This window comes from Talpa europaea (genome assembly GCF_964194135.1).
Source record: "Talpa europaea genome assembly, chromosome: 13".
In the NCBI taxonomy this organism is placed as follows: domain Eukaryota; kingdom Metazoa; phylum Chordata; class Mammalia; order Eulipotyphla; family Talpidae; genus Talpa; species Talpa europaea.
The window spans coordinates 93,035,811-93,059,262 of NC_140080.1; the positions used below are offsets into that span (position 1 = coordinate 93,035,811).

The 23,452-nt window shown below is 38.0% G+C and overlaps 1 protein-coding gene across 1 annotated transcript in view; it reads left to right on the top strand.

Moving 5' to 3' along the window:
• CDH7 (cadherin 7) overlaps positions 1-23,452 on the top strand; it is a gene marked incomplete at both ends in the record, with an annotated part of 106,268 nt that overhangs the window by 69,732 nt on the left and 13,084 nt on the right. The window contains 5 exons of the mRNA XM_084252067.1: positions 5,903-6,156; positions 17,716-17,852; positions 18,332-18,453; positions 19,112-19,229; positions 21,650-21,901. Coding sequence (XP_084108193.1) covers positions 5,903-6,156; positions 17,716-17,852; positions 18,332-18,453; positions 19,112-19,229; positions 21,650-21,901 — 883 coding nt within the window. The remainder of the gene's footprint in view (positions 1-5,902; positions 6,157-17,715; positions 17,853-18,331; positions 18,454-19,111; positions 19,230-21,649; positions 21,902-23,452) is intronic.

Here is a 23,452-nt window from a genome sequence, read left to right on the forward strand (position 1 = left end):
TGGAGATCTGAAAGATTAGATCTTTGTGTTCCTATCGTAGATCTCTAAGTCTGGCACAGTGAGACAGACAGGTGATAGTCAGGCCCCTACAGAGGACACCCACAGTGCTAGCAGCAGTGCTAAGGGGGGGGGCTCTTCTTCCCCTTAACCCATAAACCTCCAACGGCATCAACTTGGTGCATCCAAATATAGAATCATAATATGTTTTTAATATAATAATTTGATCACATCTTTCCCGTGTTTTCTCTATCAAAAATAACATTTAGCTCCTACTGGGAAATAGGTTTCATGATTCCCTCAATTCCAAGACAAAGATGTCATGTAACTGTCAAAGCAAAACTTGCACTGGACAAAGTCAAGCAGACAGACCTCTAGGATACTGCAGTGGAGGCCAGACGCCAGAATTCCATCTAAACTGAACTTGACTGTAAGGACTGGAAAAGTTTGAGGAGCTGAAGTGGAAGGTGAGGGGTACATCTTAGGTCAGCTGCGTGTGATAATTAGCTTTCTATGAAGAAAAAGCAAATTTGCTTGTATTTTCATAAGAGAAGTTACTTTTCTGCTGACAATTGGATCCCAAGCTCTGTAGGGTCTAGCACCCAGAAACCCCATCTTCCTGGGTTACATTTCAAAGACATGGTTCCCAGTTCCTGGAGGAAGATATTTCTGGGTTGTAGAAAGATTTTTAAAAGACTCTAGTAAAAATATTTACAAATCAGAGTGGCCAAAAATGGATTTACAAGTGTTCTAAAACAAAGTGAGAAGGTGTGGCCTACAATTTGGAAGAAGCCTGTCAAAATTCCCTAAAGTTGAGGGAACTTTATTGACCACAGTCCTGAGAAAGGAGAAAATCAAGCATTGGTGCAGTTGTGCATAATAAAGAAGGTGTGTTTTACTTTATCAGAGAGTTGTTGGGTTAGAAAATTAGACATTTTATCAATGCATTGAAATGAACAAAAAAACTGTTTCCTGAATTCAAGTTTATAGATCACTTTTAAGGTTGGGGGTCATAGATTTACTTAGAGTAAATTATTCATAATGGGAGAGTCATGGCTAAGGTGTTTTTTTTTTAATTTACTTTTTCTTAGGTATGGTCTCATTTAAACTCATTTTCTTTGGAACAAAGATTTCTATTGATTTGATCAAGAAGTAGGGAGGAAATTAAGAGCAAACAAGTGTGCTTTGTCATATAAGGCAGCCAGAATCTCCAGAGCAAGAATGGGTTTAAAGATGATCAACAGTTTTATCTCTATAAATGTAAAATTTTCTGGGGATCCAGACCCCAGTCTGGTAGGCAAACTAACAAGCTATCTTCCTAACCTCCATCTTACATGCAAAAATCAACTGCCTGGGGTGTAAGTCAGTCTTTTCAGATTAACAATATAGATTTAACATGGGTGTGCAGCCTTTGCATCTCTGCCGGGTCCTCTTCATTGGGGAGGAGACTGGATATTTTGGGATGGGGACAATTTAGAACCAGAAGCTCCTCCTACAAGAATAGCTACTTTCTTAATGTCGGTGACTCACTGGTTCTCGTTGTGTAAACTAAATTCGAACTTATGCTTACTGGGAACAGTTTTCACCAAGTAAAATCTGTTGGACTCTCTCCAGATCACATCCTCACTTTAACTAATAAGCTCTTTGTCTAACTATACTTTGGACTTTATTTTTCAGCTAATAGTGCTTTTATACAAATCAACAGTAAATGTACGGCACTAACTAGCAAGACAGGTATATGTGCATATGTGCACACATACACCAGTCCTCAGGCTAGAAGAACAAAATGAAGAATATCTTAAAGGATTTAGTTTGGATCAATTCCTGAAACATCAACAACAGCATGGGCCAAAAATACAAGATCTAAAAGAAGGTCATTGAGCTAAATGAGAGCATATTTGGCTAAAGTCCAGAAACCAAACTCTACAGAGAAAGAAAACTGCAGTGCAGTGATTTTATTACATTAATTTGGGATTTTATTTTAATTTGGATTTTCATATCAAAGCATCTAAAATGTCAGGGACAACTATTGTGACTCCCATATTTGTGATGTAATATATTTTTCCTTTAATTCACATGTAAATATTATAAACTGATTTCGTCAGTGACCTAGACTTAGATGCCATGGGGGGAAACAGAGATAAGAAAGACAGAGTCTGGACTTTCCATTGATTTGTTCATAATCTAGCAGGAAATAATGGCACCAGTAGAACAGTAGAGTAGTAACAGCAGGTGCTTAATACAGTGACCACACTTGTATCAGGCACTATTCTAGGTGCTTTAACTTTATCAGTAATTTATAGCAAACCTATGAGTTTGATGCTGTAGGGAAGAACCTACACATGGTGATGTTATAGTGTGAGGCCCCACTCACTATCTGAATGCCTGCTTGATTTATGTAGCAGGAAAAGGAGGCATGGGGCAGGCGCCCACATATTCTGTACTACATGGCTTTGTGCAGCTCATGTGCTACGGATGGTTTTAGATTATGAAATGATTGAAAACAATTGATGGTTTTTGTATGACAAGTGAAACATATAAAAGTTAGATTTGGAAAGTCTACAAATGAAGTGATTGGCATACAGCCACGCAAATTCATTTATAGGTGGCCCAGGAAGCCTAATTATCTACTATCTAGTTCTTATAGGAAACAATTGCCTATCTAGTTATAATCTTATTTTTTTAAATCCTAAAGTTTCTGCCTTGTGTAATGGCAATGCATTTAAACAATCCTATTGTACAGTTTAGGAAAAAATATACTATGTAAGTTGTTCTCTCGCTTAGTGTCTGGCACAGATGTCATTTGGCAGATGAGAAAACAATGTATAGAGGTGCAGAATGCCCTCTCATCACTAGTTGGGGTCTATGTAACTCTGATTTGACTCCAGGTTTATTCTACATATTGCTTGCTGTTGTGAGCCATATTGGGGGGGACAGTGCTTTGGTAAAATTTCCAAATTATATAACCTCTAAAGATGTGAAGTTTGAAATACTGATTAGAATCTATGTAGCTATTAACCTTTATTACTTTCCTGTTCCTCCTTCTTTATATTTCTTTAACTGATGTTTTAATTTTTTTCAGTTATAACCCTGCTCATTAAATCTAATAGTTAAGAAGTATATTGCTTGCATAGAAATCAATAAGAGAAGCAGGGATTAAAATTTGATTGCAAAAGCTTTTCTTCAATTTGTGTAACCTTCCTAACCATCGCACCACACCCTCTTTGAGAAGTAAGATGTTCGACTTAGTCTGACTTGCTCTGAAAATCATTCTCTGTAGCCATTTGTTTTGTCTGCTGTCTTGATTCATAACCTTTCATAGGGATTCTTGCTCTATTTTCCTAATAGCTTTTAGGCAGCCAATCACCACACGTGATTCCGTGTTCTTTCCTGATATGGTGGCAACCAGATGTCTATACCTCATGTTGTTGCCTTTTAGACGTTTACAAAAGCAGTTGCTATAAAATAATTGCATGCATTTGTGTAGTGAAGTTTAAATTATTCTTTTATAAGTAAGTCAAACTTGTCATTGAATACAGAATTACATGGTATCTCTTGGATACCATGAATGAATATTTTAAAGGTGGTTGTGTCTTCAGATCAAGTTAAAAGGAGATGGTAAATAGAGTCTTTCAGTACATTTTAACCTACATAGATATATAATGTGTGAAAATAAGATTTCTTGTGTAATTCGTTAGCTTTATAAGTAATACAAGGACAAAATGAATAGGTTAATATCCTAGATATTCATGAGCATGTTTAGATTTTCTAAATAAAATGAATTTAGGTAGAAATAAATACCTTGTGTTATTCTTAGTTTTCCCAAATTAAATATTGGATTACATGTATAGATTGAAAACACTTTAATTCTAAGTTCAGGTTTCTTACAGGAAGATTTGCATCACAGTGTCCTGATGAGTCTTTTAAAATTACATGATTATTTCTCACCTAGACCAACTGAATCAAACTCAGGATCTTCTTAGAAGGGGCCAGGCATGTGTTAAAATGTTCCCCAAGCAGTCTGATTCTCACCTTTGGTTGAGAACCATTGAGCTAGAATTATTTTCAGATGATAGAAAAAAAAAGTTTCATAAAAACACCTTAATTTGTTAATAAGATTATGTTGGGGGCCCTGTCTGCACTGTGTCCCAGTATTTTCATGTGAAGCGTCAAGTAAGAATTAGAATGCGACTTTCCCATAGTTATTCTATGAAGTTTTGTGGTTGAGAAACTGTTTCTTCCCATTTCCTACTTTGTCTATCAGGGGCAAAAGTATCATTAAAAGTTAAAGCACTTGTGACTTAGATATCTGCATTCTAGTTTATTCTAATTCATTAGGAATTTGTTCAGCCCCTTCTATATATCAACTGTGTAAGAGGCACCGAGACTTCTAGTAATGAACAAAACATTCTGGGACTTAATCTACTGGGTGAGAGAGATGTTATCAAATAAACACTTCAGTATAATAAATAGACATTCTGGTCTGGGTATTATAAAGTTGATTTGAGAATTGATTTATAGTCTCTCAGTATTAAGAAGAGATGAGGCAAAGAATCTGTCATAATTATGTGCAAGTGCAGATACACACGTATGTACTAAATGTGTATGTCTGTATATCGTACATATCAACATGTATGTGTATATATTTACATTGTATTTTATTTAGATTGTCTCCAGAGTATATATGCCCACATATAGTGCATGTGTATCTTGTCTTATATGTTTTTTATATTAATGAGTGTCACATCCTGGGGAATCAGTTGAAATGTGTGCAAACCTGCATATAAATACACACGTGTCCATGCACAATGGATGAGTTGGTTTTACAATCCTCAATACTATATTTTAGCCCATTTTTCTCAATGCTTTTGATGCTTTTGCAATGCTTAATGCTCTTCTATTAAATACTGACAAGTTATTAATACTGTATATTTGAAAGTATTTCTTTCAATTCTTCACCTTTTTAAATTCTTTTCATTTTATATCATCAACTTGAAGAGTATTTTGGGACACGTCAGTGGTGAGATTGTGATGGAAAGTCATGGAAAGTCCTCACTCTCTGTTTCTTGAAGAAAGAGAAGCTTGTTCTTGTCACAACAGCTCCAACCTATTGTATATATGATGCTTCCTTTCAAAAATGATGTTTTTCCAGGATAACATTTAATTGCCCTCCAAATTCTTTACAAGCTACCATATGGTTTAACTTGGGGCCAGGATATTTGAATAGTTATAGCACATTAATCTTCTTGGAAAATGAGTTAATGAGTTACAGAATGGGGACCCTGAAAGATAACTGTCAGTCATCCAATGTAAACAGAGTAAGGGTGGGTGCTGATGGAGAGATAGCGAAGGCAGGAATGCTGGGTGTTTTGTCGAGAAGAACTGGTTGGTGCTCAAGTCACCAGCATGCCTCCACCCAGCATGCCTCCACCAGGACTGTGGCTGCATTGGAGCACTGAAAACTTGGGGTTGTCATGAGGTCCCTGAAATGAATGAAAATGACCTTTGAAATAAATTCAGTGCAAATTTGTATTTTTCTTCCTTTTTAATGGGCACTGCTGGGTAGTACAGTTAGATTACATGGTTGAAGAATATTTCATTGATGTCCTCACTGGAAAAAAATTTCAATCTTATCCATAGAATTGCAAATAATCAAAGTTCTACATTTGCCTATGCAGTGTGCTGTAGAAGAGTGGATTAAGTTAGCTCAGCAGCCTTTCCATCATCTCTGAGCCAGAGAAGCAGCAAGGATTCTGATTGGCAGGACTATTTATCATTTTTGAATGCTGATGGTGCATTTTTGTGGCTGAGTCCTTTCTAGGCTTATTGACATTCATAAATAGAAAGGCTCTTCTTTGTAGACTGTTTAATTGGTAATTTAATTTTCTTAATAACTTTCTTACAGGACCTGGATTTTGAAGCCAAAACAAGTTACACGCTACGGATAGAAGCCGCAAACAAAGATGCCGACCCTCGCTTTCTCAGCTTGGGGCCATTCAGCGACACCACAACGGTGAAGATCATTGTGGAAGATGTGGATGAGCCCCCAGTGTTTTCCTCGCCCTTGTACCCCATGGAGGTGTCGGAAGCCACCCAAGTTGGGAACATCATTGGCACTGTAGCAGCTCATGACCCAGATTCTTCTAACAGCCCTGTGAGGTAAAAGCCCCTCGCCATTGCTCTGATTCCTACAATTTTACAACAATGTGCCTTATTCACAACTCATCCTCATTGCACTGGGTTTATAGGAGATAATATCCAGTGTTACGTGTGTACGATCACAACAGCAGAAGTGAGATAGAATCAGAACAACTCGACATTTTACTCATTCAAAATCGTGTCTCCAAAATATCTAAGGCCATTGTTATGTAGTAGCATTTTTAAGCATCCATTATTATCTACCAGTTGGTGCTGATGGTCCTGTTTCACCAAGTATCCTGAGCTCTTTCACGGCAAACTATGCTCAGAGATGAAGTGATGTATGTCCTGGCTATAGGATAAAGGCATAAGAAAGGAATTAGGAAAATCATTTCATAAGTAATTTAAATTAGGATTAATATTTGAACAAACCATCTTTCTTGTTGGTCTACCTGGGTAGTAGGCATTTAGTTTATTATTTTTTAATTATAAAAGAATAATTGTCCACTTGTAAAAATCAAAATGATACCTGATCTATGGAAATAGATTTTAAAAATGGCCTCAGTTATCCAATATGGAGACTAGATATGTGTCATAACCAGTGAATCTCTTTGGGACTAAAGAATTGCCATATGTAAGCATTTCAAATTCAGATCACAACCCATTTCAAGATACTCAGTGATCTAAGACTTACATGGGCCTTTTGTTATATGCATATGTTTGTGTGTACTTGTGAAAAATTGGCCTTTTAGCAAATACAATATATAGAATCTACTTGGAGTTACATTGTATTGCATGGCTTCCTTTGGGTTCATAAGTAAGACTTTTCACTGTGATGGTTTGAGTTTCCAGTTACAAGTACAAATACTTTATGAAGTACATGACCCAATGCATGTTTTATATGTAGACGTGGTCAGCTTCTAAGTTAACCACAACCTTGTAGACTTAACTGATATTTAACAATGCTAATTGCTTTTGCAATCACTGCTGAGCTAAATCTGGGCTTGGGCTACAATGTGTCCTGAAAAGTAGCTCTGATTTAGACAGTGATTCTTAGTGAAGAAAAGCTCATGATCTGTGATCTCCTGGTAGGACATAATTAGTATCTTCTTTCCTTCTCTTTTATTTAGTATATCAATAATGTAGGAAATAAATGGTATAGAATAATTGTTATTTCAAAATGGAATTCATACTCATTATGAATTATCTATACAAAAATTATTTATACAAAAAATTCAGCCTGGATGGATGGTTATATTTAGCCATTTAAAAGATTATCATCTAATTTGTGGGTCACTAATATTCTAAATAGGATAAGCCTTCTCCTCCCTGGAGTAGCTCTGCCTTCAGTTCCCTGACTGAAGGTCACCCCATTCCCCAAGTCTCACTGATGTGAACAAGCTTGTTTGGGATTGTTATAGCAGCCCACCTCTTAGTGATGTGCTTATGACTCCTTCATGCCCAATCAAAGGCATAGATCAACTACTCTGGGTAGTGTGACTTCTGTGTAAGTTGTCTAATTTAATGGGCACAGAGAGAGGGAATGCTCCCCTGAGGTTGGGATATATGGGGAAAAAAACAGTGTGATACCCTAAAATATACAGAGATGAGAGAGCAGAGGCTGAACTCTGTGGATGTGGGAAGGAGAGACCCTGACCAGCATCATAGTTAGGCCTTGTTTTCTTAAACCCAATAACCTTCTATGTATGAATATTTCTTTGGCTCTTGTAAAACTAACTTCCTGACTGACATCTAATACTAGTCATGTTGAAACGTTTCTTTACTTTTCTCTATTTTACAAGGTCATTGCACTCATTTATAACTTAGATTTTTCCACATTTATTTCACGTATGTTTCTCCTTCCCTAACTCTTAATGATATGCTTGAAGAAGCCCATCTTCTCAAGTTGTGGTTTAGAGAGTAGTTGTGTACCCCATGCATTCTCTAGAAGCTGGGCTCTCTTCCCAGAATGGCTATTTGCTGAGTGACAGAGAGGATGTCATTTAGTGTCTGAAGTTCCACATAATGCAGCATTACTTAGTCCGGCTTTACACTGGGCTTTCTGATGATTAGGTCAGAAAGGGAAAGAAACTGATATTTTTAAACTCTGAATCCTGACCTAAGTATATTATAATACATTGCTATTATAGTTTGCTGTGCTATTATGCACAAGAAGTCAATGAGAGGAAATGTATTTTATAAGCAACTATATTGGCAATCTATATTGAAGATTGTTTTGTATTCACGTATATTCTAATATATAGAAACTGTTGCATGCATTTTAAATGGCTATAAACGTGTATTTGCATTGGAGCTGCTAATAATTATCAAACATAAGTCCTCCTTTGACAAATGCCAGTGAGTGTGCAGCCAGCACAGTCTTCTGAGATACCTGGCAAAAATGAACCTCCAGATTGAGATGGACCCTGAAGAGTCTTTTTAAAAAAAATATTTATTTTTATTTATGCATACAAGAACTGGGGTGTAGGCCAGAGGTGTGTGTGGGGGGTGAAAGGATTTACCAGAGATAGAGTGGGGAGCAGAACAGGCAGATCTACTGAAATCCACTGCTGAGGGGAGCAACTGGTAAGACAGGAGAGGTCTGCTGCACCACGTGGGTCATCTCCCTGGCCGGGGATCAAACTTGTGCTACAGTGACTGGGGATAGCTTCATAGCTCTGAGACTTTAACCCCTGAGCCACTAGGAGGCCCTGTGGACTCTGGAGTCTTAACAAGCTTTAAGTCTGTGCTTTGACACCTTTAGAAACATAATAGTACATACAGGGGTGGGAAACAGTGTTATTTAAATTTTAGGAAATTAGTAGTTGAATTGCAAAACAGCATGAGAAGCTGAATAATTAGTGTTTGAATTTACCAGTGTTCTTTGTAGTATAAAAGTGAAATCTAGCATATGCCCTTTAGATTTGGAGTATTTGCTGACATTTGAGGTAAGAGATTAGAATTCTAGAAAGAAGTACATTTCCTGACCTCCAGCAAGGTAAAATTGAAATTGTCTTCCCACACAATCCCTGCCTAACCTACAGTTGTTTCACTTATTTTTACTGACTCCAGTCAAGTACCAAGGAAAATTATTGATAACTCTTTTCCTTATATCAGCACTTTTCTTTTTTTAAAGATTTATTTTTATTTATGCATATAATAACTGGGGTACAGGCCACATGTGGGGGAAGGTGAGAGGATTCACCAGAGACAGAGCAGGGAACAGAACAGGCAGATTGACTGAAATACACTGCTGAGGGGAGCAGCGGGCAAGTCAGGAGAGGTCTGCTGTGCCATGTGGGTAGCTCCCTGGCAGGCCGGGGATCGAACTCATGCTGCAGTGTCTGTGGATAGCTTGACAGCACTGAAAATTAACCCCTGCACCACCAGAGAGCCCAACAGCCCTTTTCTTAAAAGAAGACAGGCACTTACTCCAATATTGGAACATAACTATTTTGACCGTTCAGAAGTGTTGCAGCACCGGAGAGAGATCCCACAACCCCAGAGCCCGGTGATTGGCTGGAACACGGCATGTCTTCAATTTGAAAGGTCTTCATTACAGGCTGCCCAGCTTCCCGATAGCTTACCTGCCCACTGTTTGTGTTTGCTTCATGTCCGTCTTTTCCCAAATGGAAGCAGAAGACAAAGGTGGAAGGAAGGTCAATTCTTGAGATTTCTTAGCTATAAAAAAAAAAAAGTTTTATTTATTTCAAGTGGTCATTCAGGGTCAGTTTGTTTCTAGCTGGTTGTTTTTCTGCAGTTGCTTACCATGTCATGTACATCTTGGCCCCGGATATCAAGTGCCAGGCTTGATCTGTTGAACTGGGAAGGATTGACGTTGTTCTGCTGGTTTCGATCATCTCTCTCACGCTGGACACCCATCTCTGTGTTTTTCATCAGTGAAGTGGAAAAGGCTGTCAGAGCAGCCTCGAGTCTGAGGGACTGTCATCTCTCATGACAGCACTGGTAGACTGATCAGTGAGCCCATGTGCATTTATTAAGAACCTGCTGTGTACACAACATTGGGGAAAATAACTAACAGCAAAAACAAAGATGAATAAAGCATTTCCTCTCACCTCAAGGAACGTACAGTCTGGTGAAAGAAAAAAAGAGCCCATAAAATCTTGACCACACAAGGGGAAATAGTGCAAAGCTATAATGTGGCAAATTATGAGATTGATTGAAATTAGTCCAAATTCACAGGGCGTGAGCCTTCATTTGAAGGAGTGGCGGCATCAGCCGGGCTTTGAAGGATAGATGGACTTGGACAAGCCAAAAAAAAAAAATATGCAAAGTCTCTTTATAGTTTATTGAGTTATAGCCTGAGAGTCTAGTGCTGTATTATGAAATCAGCAAATTTATTTTTTGTAGGCAATACAGAGAGCCCAAAGTCCCTATGCTGAAAATAGCCAATGAATGGAAAAGTGATATTACAAATAAGATCAAATGTGAAGAGAGTTGAATCAGAAGTAATGGGGGTCATTTTCAGCATTTCTAATCATTTAAATATAGAACCGTAACTGTGTTTATGTTCAAAAACATGAGGATAATATTTAACTGCGGGCTCTTTTGGCACTCCTGTAATTGTATGTCCTCAGATAAAAGGTGATAAAGTAGTATCAGATATTACATTATGGAGTGTGATTGGTATGAACACATTTGGAGTGCTTGAATAATTCAGTGTGTATTTTTAAGTAGCTTGTATGCATGCATATATTTGTACATATTATTTTAATCTAAATTATTTGTGAGTATCTCACAGAATTAAAGGAAAAGTTGAATAGTCAGTCTTCAGAAAAGAGGAGTAAGATTTTGCTCTAGAGAGGAGCAACAGGAATAAGCAACCAGCTCTTCAGCTTGCAAAATTGGAACCTTTTCTCACTTCCCCTGGTAAGAAGGTTCGTATTTCTTGGAACGTTTTTGGCTTGTCTTAGGACACATGTCCCTCTCTTACCCTGGAGGCTTTGGGCAGCTTGCTGTGGAGGCGCACCAAGATTGCATGAGATTGGAAAGGGAAACTGTGTTGCCATCACCAGAAAAATGAGAAGAGGATGCAAACAATTCTCTGAACCCAGTGATTTATTTTCTGAATCCAGTGATTTATTTTTGAAGTAATTTATTTCTCATTAAATCCTCTCTAAGGCACATACTGTCGTTCCTTTCAGAGGTAAATACAGTAAGAAAATGTGGTTCCAGGATTTTAGCAAATTCTGTATCAAAGCCTGAAAATGTCTAGTAGCGACACGCACACAATATACAGGTTTCTTAAGAGTTGAAGTTTTAATGCAAATTATCCAACTATTTCTATAGATCAGATTTATCCATGGTTAATTATTACATTATCTTTAACCATCTGGGAACTAGTGATAATACATTTGTTTCATTTAGCCAACTCAGTGCACACATGACTTGTGAATATTTTTGACATGCATATCAGCAGTTGGGCAATAAGAAGGCTACTTGTAAATCTGAATAAGAGTGTTTTAATTGACTTCCATTGCTTGTCACATAGCAGTAATGGTACTAGCAGACATTTATTAGACAAATACATTTTGTGTCAGACATACAGAGCACCGAGGATATACAGATGAATAGCTCATGATCCCAACACTGTTGTTATTTGCCCTTAGAAGAAATCATACATGAAAATTTATAAGAAATTCAATGTTAAAGCCAAAAATGAGAAATCATCCTCTTAAACTTTCTCATTTTGCAGATAAAGAAAAAGAATGCAATGGTGCAGGGGAATTCAAGTTGGTACAATAGGTCGGTTGCAGGCTCATCGCTTCCAATACTAAGTGCCAACGCCTAGTCTGTGGTTCATGATGGTGTGCACCCCAAGGAGCATGTGGTAATAGCCACAGATCCTATGGACTACAGCCTCTCTTAAAAAGGTGTGGTTTGGGATCTTACTAGAAAGGCTTACTGCTTTCATGCAAGAGGATTGTTTTCCATGAATTGTAGGACTAAGATAATTAGAAAGGAGGAAACGCACAGAAATGGAGACATTTTTTATCAGTCAGTACATCTGTTTGATATCTGAGTTATAGTGGGACAGATGAAAAGAAGCTAACTCAGAGGAGCTGTAGCTGGCAGAGATGTAAAGCTCATTTATAAGTAATGTAGTGGATACTGGACAGATGGTCAGACAAACATGGTTCTGAATCTTGGCTCCATCAACAACCAGTCGCAAGACTGAGTCCAGTACCTAAATACTGCAGCGATAGTACCTGCTTGCCTCAGTGAGATATTGTGTTTGGCCAGTTGTAGCAAAGCTTAACACTAATGACATGCTAATGAGGAGTCTGGAGCTCACACGCAAGGACTGACAGTTTGGCAGTGTCCTGTCATCAGGGCCTTGGCTTTTGATATCAAGCGCTCGTCACCCTGTATTTATAAGATGGCTTTTGGATCTATTTGCATGTGTTCATTCCAGAAGAGACCAAGGGGAAGGGGAAAATCAAATGCCAGCTGAATTTGCAGCTCTTTCATTCTTTAAAGAGTGCTTCAGTGTGGCTTGACCTAACAACTTTTTTTGGCATCTCATTTGCTAAAACTCAGCTATAAAGACGCACCATCCACAAGGGAGGCTAGCAAATAGAATTTTTCAAATGGACATATGACTGCCTTTAGTAAAAGTGGGGTCCTGTTAGTAAGATGTAAGGGCAAGTGGATAGCAGGGTCACACACAGCCCTACCTGATTGTTGAAGGACTAGGAGCAAGGCATAAACTATTAATTCAGTACTCGGCATATGCTAGAAGTGGGAGTGTTCCAAAGAAGAAAGGATAATTTGGGGTGAAAATGGATGATGTGAGGTTCATGATGTGCAGGTCTGGTATCTGGAGCAATTTATAAAACTTTTCAGGGAAAGATTGCCAGGAGGTGTTGAGGTTTGGAGCTTATCCATCTGATAAATGGGTGAGGCCACAGCTTTAACTGCTGTCGCTGCAAAAACATGGACGTGGTTTCTCTCATTGGTCTCTCCAACATACACTACAAGAAGCTGGTTTCAGGCTGCAATTTGTAAAACAGAGTGGGGTCATTGTGCACCCACACAGCACTAGCTACACCAGACTTGCCATTGAGCTTCGGTCCATGATGAGAGAGAAACTCCAGTATCTCCATCCAGGTCAGCCTGCAGTTGAGTCAGCAGTCATGTGTCTCTGTCTCAAAGCCAGAGGATTCAGAGACGCCAGTGGTGGGAACCTCTCAACTTCCTGAGGTCCTTTCTTCTCTTTTGACCATGTCAGCCTTGTCAGATTCTCCACCAGAGACCCTCTTACTCTAAAACACGCTCAATTTCTTAATTTCTCTTTAAGGCATTTTTTAGGTAGCTTTTTTATATATTAGCTAATGCCTTATACATAACCTCCAGCTTTTTGCACGCCTATCCAGAGGAGCTATAGAAAATGGGGAAGCCATTTCATACTGTGTGATCCCAAGTTCTTGTCAGTAAGGATTATAACCAGCAGGCTGTTCTGGACAGTTTGTCTCCTTGGTCTGTGTGGGGTCTTTGGTCACTCATGTCAACACCTCATTCTCTTACCTGCCCGAGCATCTCTTCATAAACTACAATAGCAGTTTGCTAGTTTTTTCCTAAAAGCTTATTGCAAGTTTCTATTTATAAAAATATTTTGTGTACTGAATTTCCTGAAATAGTGTCACATGCAGGTGCTCAAGAAAAATTGCTGAATGCACAAATCAGTGAAAGGAAACTAAGATGAGAATATCAGAATAATTCACAAATTATCAAGTATGTTCATATAAGGTTGTGTTCCTTGGGTATAAGTGGAAATTATAAATATTACAATACTGTTTATAAGTGGAAGCAACAACATTTATAATCTAGAAATGATTCATATTCAACTGATAGAAATTTTGGTGACCATTCATTCCTCTTCAAAACATGTTGAGGCTTCAGTGATAACTGGACCCCTAAAAGATTCAGGAATTTTCTATGAGGTGACTATTGCTGCAGACATTTAAGATGTTGAATGAATTCCCAACTTCAGTGTCCTTTATGCAAACGCTGGGAACCTTGAGACTTAATAAAAAAGGCAAATGTTTAATCATTGACTTCAGCTCTGTGGGGAATTACATAAACTTACCTAGATAGATGCATGTCAAGTTCAAGGCCTTTTATGTCATAAGAGTCTAGATGTCTTTTTTCACTGCATGCAAACACGGAGATTTGAAAAAACGAACAATTCAGAATATCAGCATTGGCTCAATTGATTAATGAGGGCTGGGCATTAAGTTATTCCTTTTGCAAACATTGATGTCCATTATTCTGTTACATCAGGTAAATACATGTATATAAATGTATATACTTGTATACTGCACACATACATGCATATATAATATTAACAACATGGAATGGTGCCATTTAAAGTTTTGACTAATGCACCATTTCAAAGAAGAAAACCTAATTTTTCTATGTAATTGAAACTTGAATTATCTGTAGCACTGAACAGAATTCTTTTTGGTGTGACTGTTGTGTGGAAGAGATTAGACAGTAGGAATGGAAGTATATTGATAAGGAGTAAAACAATGCAGAGCCGGCTCTGGTGGGTGGTGACTTGGACTGATAGTGCTTGAGAGTGCTTGTTGGTAAATTGGATGCAGAAATAAGAGATAAGAATTCTGGGACTAATTCTAGATCCTTAGTTTGAAAACTCAAGTGACTAGTGATATCATTTACTCAGGAAAGCGTGAGCGTGGAGGAGGAAGCTTCGGAAACTGAAGTAGTTATAATATCAGTTTGGACACGTTACATTTCACTTTCTGTTTTATCTATGTGGTGATGAGTAAATAATTCTATATATAAGTATGCTGGGCCAAAGAGAATTTATTTAAATTTGGGAATAACCAAAAATATAGATGGCATTTGACTATATAAGTTGCCAATGCCAGTGTTTCTATAAAGAAGTGGGTGCACAGAAGAGGTTTGGGGAAGTTCCAGTGAAGGTTTATGAAGAAGAGGCAGAACCAGCCAAGGTGAATGAAAAGGAACAGACAGACAGTGAGGTCGCCTAAAACAAAAACAGGAAATAGGTGGGATTTTTAAAAACAAAAGATTGTATTTTGAGAAGCAAGTAGTCAATCGAGGTAAACTTATTATTTTTTAATAAAAAACTTGCTTTGATTCACATGAAGCTGTGTATCGGGAGAGGTACCTCATTCTATGGGCAGACATTGTTAAGCTCAGGGGATATGATATGCAGCATGAGAGAAAAATGTTTGATTTTGATATTAATGACACTGTGATAAAAGGATAAGAGGAAGGGGTGCCAGAAAGTGCCAATGAGGTGTTCCCTCTTCTGTCCCATGTAGATCCAGCAGCAAAACCCTGAAAATAAGAACGAGCACACTGTACACTGGCCTGGCCATTTTCCACCATTTTATTTTCTTTTGCCTTCAAATATCTCAACTTTTTGTGGAACGTGTGATCAGATTTATTCAGTCTTCCATCAACCACCCCGTGTGGTGTGATCATACTGTTGACTGAGGGCTCCAGTCCCTTCCCACCACCACTCCTGGCATGATGGTTAGTGACGATTCACCCACACCCTTGACCCAGCAAACACATCGGCCTCTCACTTTCTTAGTCTTCTTGATTCACGTGATCTCCTCCCCTACCCCAATTGAGTCGTAAATTCTTCTAGCACAGCCTTGGCTTGTCAGCTCTCCTTTTTACACCATTGTTGAAAATCTATTGCTAGCACCTCACTCTGTTCACCGTCTCCCACTCCAGCAATTCTACGTCCTATTGGTGCTACCGGAATACTCTCAATATCAACCTGACTTTTATTATTTCTTCAGTTCTCTCTTACCAATGCGTGCACACAGGCCTTTGGTATTTTCAGTCCTGTACACAAGTTCCCATTCCCCGTGCCTCCCTCCTCTCTTCTTCTGTGGTTCACGAGGGTTGAATTGAACCCTCGACTTCTTGTGCATCTTCCAACACATGGATGAGAACGGAGACAGACACACGCTCAAGATGGCTGGCCTCCTGTGAAATTCATTGACAACAAACTTAAAGGGGGTAATCCTAGAGCTCAACTGTCCCATTTTGCTTTCCCTAGTCTATGTGTGTACTTAGATATCTGTCCAGTCCAAAGACATCTCTGTCTTCCAAACCTCCTTCTCTTCTCTCGGCTGGTAACTTTTTCTCATAGGCCATTGAGAAAATAGAAGCCACCAAAAAATAACTCCCTCATAGTCTCAACACGAAAACACCTATTTTTGCACAAAGACAATATGGCTTGTTTATGGTTAATTTTCCTTTCCAACAATGTCTGATGTCACTTTCCTTTTTGTTTTTCTTGCATTGTGTCATACAGAAGACTGGAAGCAGATGATTCTATTCAACGATACTAGTTACAGAACTACTCGGTGAACTCAAAAGAGTTGCTTAACCTAAATTGGGTGTGTTTGTCTATTCTTTATTGAGTTGTTTTTAAATGAGACTCTGTTTTTCACCCAACTGGAAAGACTGTGAGGGGCATCTAAAGATTAACTAGGGGAGAGTGAATTTTGTGTATGGAACAAATAATGGCTGGAATTAGAATAAAAGTAGAGTGGTAATATTGTGAAAATTGCTTGCAATTTCATTGTATCAGGAGGATAACAGGTTGCTCAGTGATGTCAAATAATATTCAGGCAGAGATGATGCCATTGGACTGGGCAACTATACCATTTTATTTTTTTTAATTTTAGCTGTTAATGGGTATTTTTATAAGCACGATTGACTACCTTTTCTCTGTGGTGGTTTGGATGTGGGGTTTGCTACAGTCTTAAGTTCTTAGACCAAAGTCACATGTTCTGAGTTGCTTTCAAGCACATATTCTGTAAGAACACATTTCATTTGCATGATGCTCCAGCTTCGAAAAATGCTAGATTATTCTCATAAAACAAAGTGTTTACATGGAAAAGGCTATGACTAATATTAATGCAGAATTCTTTAAGGTATAAAGGAATTTGGCTATTTCTTAGTGACATAAGAGAAAATTTGTAAAAAAAAAAAGAGTGGTGATATTTTGTGAAAAGTTTTTTAGACACCAAAATATTCGTGTATGTGAGGGGTTCTTCTTGTAAACACATGTATAGAACCCTGCTCAAGGTCCCTGAGCGTGAGAGAGAAAGAGCCTTCGAAGATCAGGTTGGGATTTTCAAACAAAGATTTAACTAAGTGTGTGTGAGTGGAAAGATGTCTACAAATGTATCATTTTGGAGGGACTTATAACCATCACCGGGGCTACAGAATCTCTTGTCAGTGGTTTTTAGGAGTCAATAATGAGTTGGAAGTTTATAAGGACATATTTAAAACCAAAGTGCGGATAGTTTTACTGTGATGTTTATTGGGACTATCTGACAGAAAAACAAGGAGATTACTCAGAAGCAGGTGATGGACCCACTTTAAGATTAAGATTTAAAGGAAAATGTGTATTTATGTGACTGATATGGCAGATTATAGAGTCAGCAGGATTGAATGATTGGCTATGGAATTAATGAAATACATTTACAAGTTACAATCAAACATAAATGTTGAAGTTTTTTTTTTTTAATATTCAATTAGGTATTCGATTGACAGAAACACTGACTTGGAGAGATATTTCAACATTGATGCCAACAGTGGAGTTATTACAACCGCCAAATCTTTGGATCGGGAGACAAATGCTGTTCATAACATCACAGTTCTCGCAATGGAGAGCCGTAAGTTATGAGGCTTAAACTCAGTTAGGAAGGGGGACATCGAGAGTGGAGAATGGTTGTGATGAGGTTATCATTTCAACTTGAGTGATGTTATTTTCTGCATTGAACAAAGTAATCGAAATGCCTTCATCTCAAGCTGTGACATACACTATATTCACTAACTTCATTAATATAAAAAATAGATGACTAAAATAATGGGCCAGGATTACCCTAGGAGAGCTGCAGCTTTGTGGTCATAGTCTATATAATGAAGCTTATGCTGGTTTGCAAATGATTTATAAAAGTTAGTCAATTAAGCTCTCAAATCTTCAGTGTTATGCTTCCAGATTTTATATACACTTTGGTCGTTTTTTCATTAGAATTGTTTTGATAGGTAAGCAATTTGGGTGATTCTAATTGTTCTTAACCCTGCTTCAAATGTCCATGTAGTAACAGCTTTTGTGTCAGAGTAAATGATGAGATATCTCGCTCTCCATTAGAGAATCCATCTCAAGTGGGACGAGGCTATGTGGCCATCACGATACTCGACATCAATGACAACGCCCCCGAATTCGCCATGGACTATGAAACCACCGTCTGTGAGAACACTCAGCCGGGGCAGGTAGGACACTGCAGAGCGCTGTGCTCTCTGTATGTGATCCCTTTAAAAATACCGGCCAGTCACTGCCTTTGAAATTCTGCCAGCTTTAAGATAAAATATAAACAGCCCGTTTCAGCAAACTAACACTTTGATGTGTAGCATAAACTAATATTAAAGGGATGTTGAGATTCGGGTTTAATTGGGATGATGAAGATTCCTCAGGAAGAAAAAAAGGTAAACATGTGAAAGGCCCACTAAGGGCTTCGACCTCTTTAAGGAGAATTACAGCATATTAAGATTGACTGGCTGCCTCCCCCAGTACCCAGCAGGACTTACGCACCTTGAAGTTCTAAGAATCAAGTGTAGTTGAATCTCTGTGTGGTTTGTTCTATTCATCCATATTGTTCAGTGTCTTGTGATGTTTCTGGGATGTTTTAATCAGTTGGTGCAGCTTACTGCTGAGGTTCCCAAAAGTAAATTCACACATGCATTTTGAAAAGGACATGATTTGCTTTTCTGAGCCCTTTTTAGATTGGGTTCCTATTCGTACATCTGATCCCTCCCCTCAGCACATTCTAGAGGACGGTATTTATTATAAGGTGTAAAATTGCTCCATCCTGTCTCAGAAAACACAGCAGTACCTACCAACCTGCTCTCATGCTTTGCTTACTGTCCCCAGGTTATCCAGAAAATCAGCGCGGTTGACAAAGACGAGCCATCCAGTGGACACCAGTTTTATTTCAGCTTAACGACGGATGCAACAAATAACCACAACTTTTCATTGAAAGACAACAAAGGTAAGATGTTGTTATTGTCCCTGGTGAGGCAGCAGGAACAAACTCCCTAAGCAAGTTCTTTGTCTCACTCAGGAATGCTGATTATGGATTTTTTTTCCTATACCAGCAAGGACATTAATTAAAGGGCAGTGAGCCCCTCAAGTAATTTTTATGTATGGATTTACTGTCACAAAGAAGCAGCTGCTACTTAAATCATTTTAGGCCTAACGCCAAATGGGAAGTCCGGTCCATCCCTCTGTCCTTCTTTCTAGACACTTGCCTTCTTAATTTGTATCCTGAGCTGTTGATCCAGGTGCTCTATTGGGTTGAGAGTAGCTGAATGCCTTGTTAAGGGCTACTACACAGGTATAACTTGAGGCATTTGGAAAATAATTGGTTTTTACACATCCAGTATTAATCATCTTTGACTTAAAAGCATAACTGATGGTAGTATTAAAATATTATTTTTCGCTTATATAAAAGCCATGAAATAATAAAAATATATTCTTGATGCACAGAAGCAAAGTAAACAGTAACAAATGGATTCACTGTTATTCCAAAGGCCCTTTTCTCTGCTTCAGTGGTTTCCTAAAGGTCATTGTGAGAGCATTTTTACAAAAACCTGTAAGTATATTCGGGTTTCACTTAAACACACATACACAATTACAAGAACATTTAAAGGAAATCTGAGACCCTATCTATTATCTAGTTTTACATTGGTATTTCCATATAGGTTTATATTCAATGTATTTGTTTAGCAGAAGGAGACCTTTTGTAATTGACATAAAGAGTCCTGACCAAATAGAATGGGTAGATTAGGTTTCAGAAAAGCAATGCAGGAAGATTTGCTAGTCAAATACTGTCTGCTTTTGCCTGAAGCCACCACCTTCTTTCAATGTACAATACAACTTTGGCCTCAAAATGTCACTTTGAAAATTATCGTTTCTCCTGATTCCTTTCTCTGCTTAATAAGAATGTTCTCTTGACTCTTTAGTTATATCAAAGGAAGAACATTTACTGTGTGGGTAATCACAGGCTGTCTTAGTGATAGTTGGAAAAGCTAATCCTCAGGAGTTGAATTCACTCTAGAGAGGGAATGTATGACTGACCACCCACCCACCCCAAGTGGTCATCACCCAATACCAGTCTTTGGTTAGGAGACAGATGTAGATGTGTGTGTGTTATTGTTAAGTGTGCAGGACCATTCTCACGACCATAGCTATCAGCAATTCTGTTTGTAACAGGTGAATTCTGAAAACTGAACTGCTTTATTTCTGCCTCATCTCTAATTTCAGGACTGCTAATTTTGAGCAGTCCTTGTGAGCTTGCTGTTTGAGACAGAATGCTAGATTCCGGCTTGCTTTTTCATTGGAGTGTTGTTAATTATTTTGTGACAATATTAAGTGACCATCTTTTTGACAGCTTGTGAAGAAATATATTCTCTAGTTCATAAAGATGAGTTAGTTGGATACAAAGTTTATTGCTGATACAGAAATCAGTTATGATACAGAGTTACTGATTAGTTTTATAACATCATTCTGATAAAATAGAATATTGAATATAAATTAAGAAACAAATAAGCAACAAAACCTTTGTTAGCAAAAATTTTTCTATGATTCAGGTTTTAGGAAAAATATGTATCAATATATATTTTAAAATCGACCATAATTGCTCTTTTCAGTATCTCTGCATACTAAATTTAAACAAACTGAAGTAGGTTATTTTACTTGTTTCTCTATTGGCCTTGGAACTTGTCATAAAAGGATGGATCGGAAATCTCATCTGTGCTGCAGATAGCACACAAATATGCATAAGTAGTTTCATATCTTTAGTTTTAACTATAATGACAGATATTAACATGCATTTAAATGCACTAATATTTGGAAATATGACTTGTCAAAAGAAAACAAATAGCATGGCTGGCATCAACTAAAGTTTGGCCAGATGGAGTCCATCAGAAATTGTGTTATATATGCTTGTTTTATTACGATTTTTAATTTACTACGGTAACATTGGTTTGCAACAATGTATATAATTTCGATATCTAGGATTGCACCTCTTCAGATGTATGTTGCCATACGGCACCCACAGTCCCCCACCTTACTCTATTTTGGCCCCTTTTTCTTTGTACTGTTCCCTCCCCATAGGTAGCTTCAGTTTTGTCAGATTTCCAGGGTTTGCATTTAGTTTGGTTTTATCTGGCTGTTTTGTTTCTCTCTATTCCATAATGAGTGGAACCATGCCACCCAAAATTTGTCTCTTTCTGCCTCATTTCACTTGGCACCATCCCCTCCAGTTCCACCCATGTTGCTGCAGATGGCAGGAACCATCTTTTTGACAGCTGAGTAGTATTCCATTGTGTAGCTATTCCACATCTTAATCCACTCATCTGTCCTTGGCACTTATGTTGCTTCCCTAATGTGGCTGTTTCTTTTTCTCAGACAACACAGCCTCCATTCTCACCAGGAGAAATGGCTTCCGGAGACAGGAGCAGTCTGTTTACTACCTTCCAATCTTCATCGTGGACAGTGGTTCACCTTCCCTCAGCAGCACCAATACCCTCACCATCCGTGTCTGTGATTGTGATGCAGACGGGATAGCCCAGACCTGCAACGCGGAGGCCTACGTGTTACCGGCGGGTCTCAGTACTGGCGCCCTCATCGCTATCTTGGCCTGTGTCCTGACACTGCTGGGTAGGTGCCTTTCCCAGTGCTTGCGCTGTAAGAGCAGACATGCCCAGGTCTCACCACTTTCCTCTTTCGATTCCTTTATAGTGTCTTTTGAGAGCACACTCCAGTGTTCCATGAGCTGGTGTTTTTCTCACTGAGCAATCCATGATCATGAGCCACACTTTCTAGGGGTGGATAAGATATAACCAGGAAAAGATGGTTAACTTCATTTCAAAAACAACAGTGAAGATAAATGGCTTCTGTTTAAAACTGGAATTTTTCAAGATTAAAGAAAAAAAAAAAGCCCTGTTTACTGTAGGATCCAGTGCAGATAGGTATTAAGAATAGACTTTTCTGTTTTTGATAATATGCTTATGTTGGAAATTAGGGTTTTATAACCTACCTCTTTTCAGAGAAGATTTAAAATGGATTTTGTAATTATTAGCAAATTTAAAAAGAATGCCATTTCAGCAATGAAAAAGTTATTTCCCCAGAAGAATTAACATATTTAATTGTACTTTTTTCATGGTTACTTTGTTATTTGGTTAAATTGGATTTATGATTCATATTTAGTTGCAGTTGTGGAAGAGATTCTGCAGCATTCTTTCAAACGTTGGGAGACGTGGGTGTTGGGGCATGGGCTTGCTCCTTAGCTGAGTTCCTCTCTACACAGCGATTTCCTTCAAGGACAATAAGCATTTTAATAATGCAGTCAAGACTGTACTGTGTGTTTCCTTATGGTTCAATATAATTTGTCTATTTTTGGAAAATTAAAGTCTAGCAATGTGGTGTTCATCATGTCATGTTTAAAAACAAGATTTGTGGATTTAGGTAAGCCCTTTTTTTTTTCCCCCTTCATTTAGTTCTAAAACTGCCTGGTTAATCTGGAAGGGAAAATAATGGAACTAGATGCATAAGATTGTTATGAAATTAAATAAGATAATTCATGTGCCTACCAAGCCAAAACTCAGTCATTAGTACACTGTAAATAATCTCGAAGAATGGGAGTTAGTACTTTCAGTTGCTTTGGCTAACCACCTAAATCTAGAACACTTTTTTTTTTTTTTACCATCTTTTACACATATGGCAAAACTTTCAGAATTTCTGATAGAAATGACAAGTCATTCTCAGTTAAAGCATGATTAGAATAGAATATAAGGGAGTAAATACTGAAAAAGAGGAACCCATTACAGTCTTTCTTACTGTTCTGCAAGGTCTAAAAAATACAGGATTAAATAGCATACTTATTTTATAATAGCTGAATAGCCTAGATATGTCCCATCATATTTAAAAGGACAATGTCTTTAGCTCAAAAAAAGAACAAAATTAAAGGCTAGGGTAGATGGGGTGGGGAGGGGCCCTTGTCTGTGATAAGCTGTCCAGGTTTAAAAATTTAGATTATGCTCTATTTGAAAGGAAGAAGATAAAATTGTATTCCCTGAAATTTAATCATTCCCAACAGGTAACTTTAAAAAAACAAAAAAAACTGGCCACCTAATGAAGCCAGCTTGTTTTTAGAAAATACTTGCAGTTTAGGTTGGATGATCCTAGTTAAGACTCCTTACCTCACTGTTA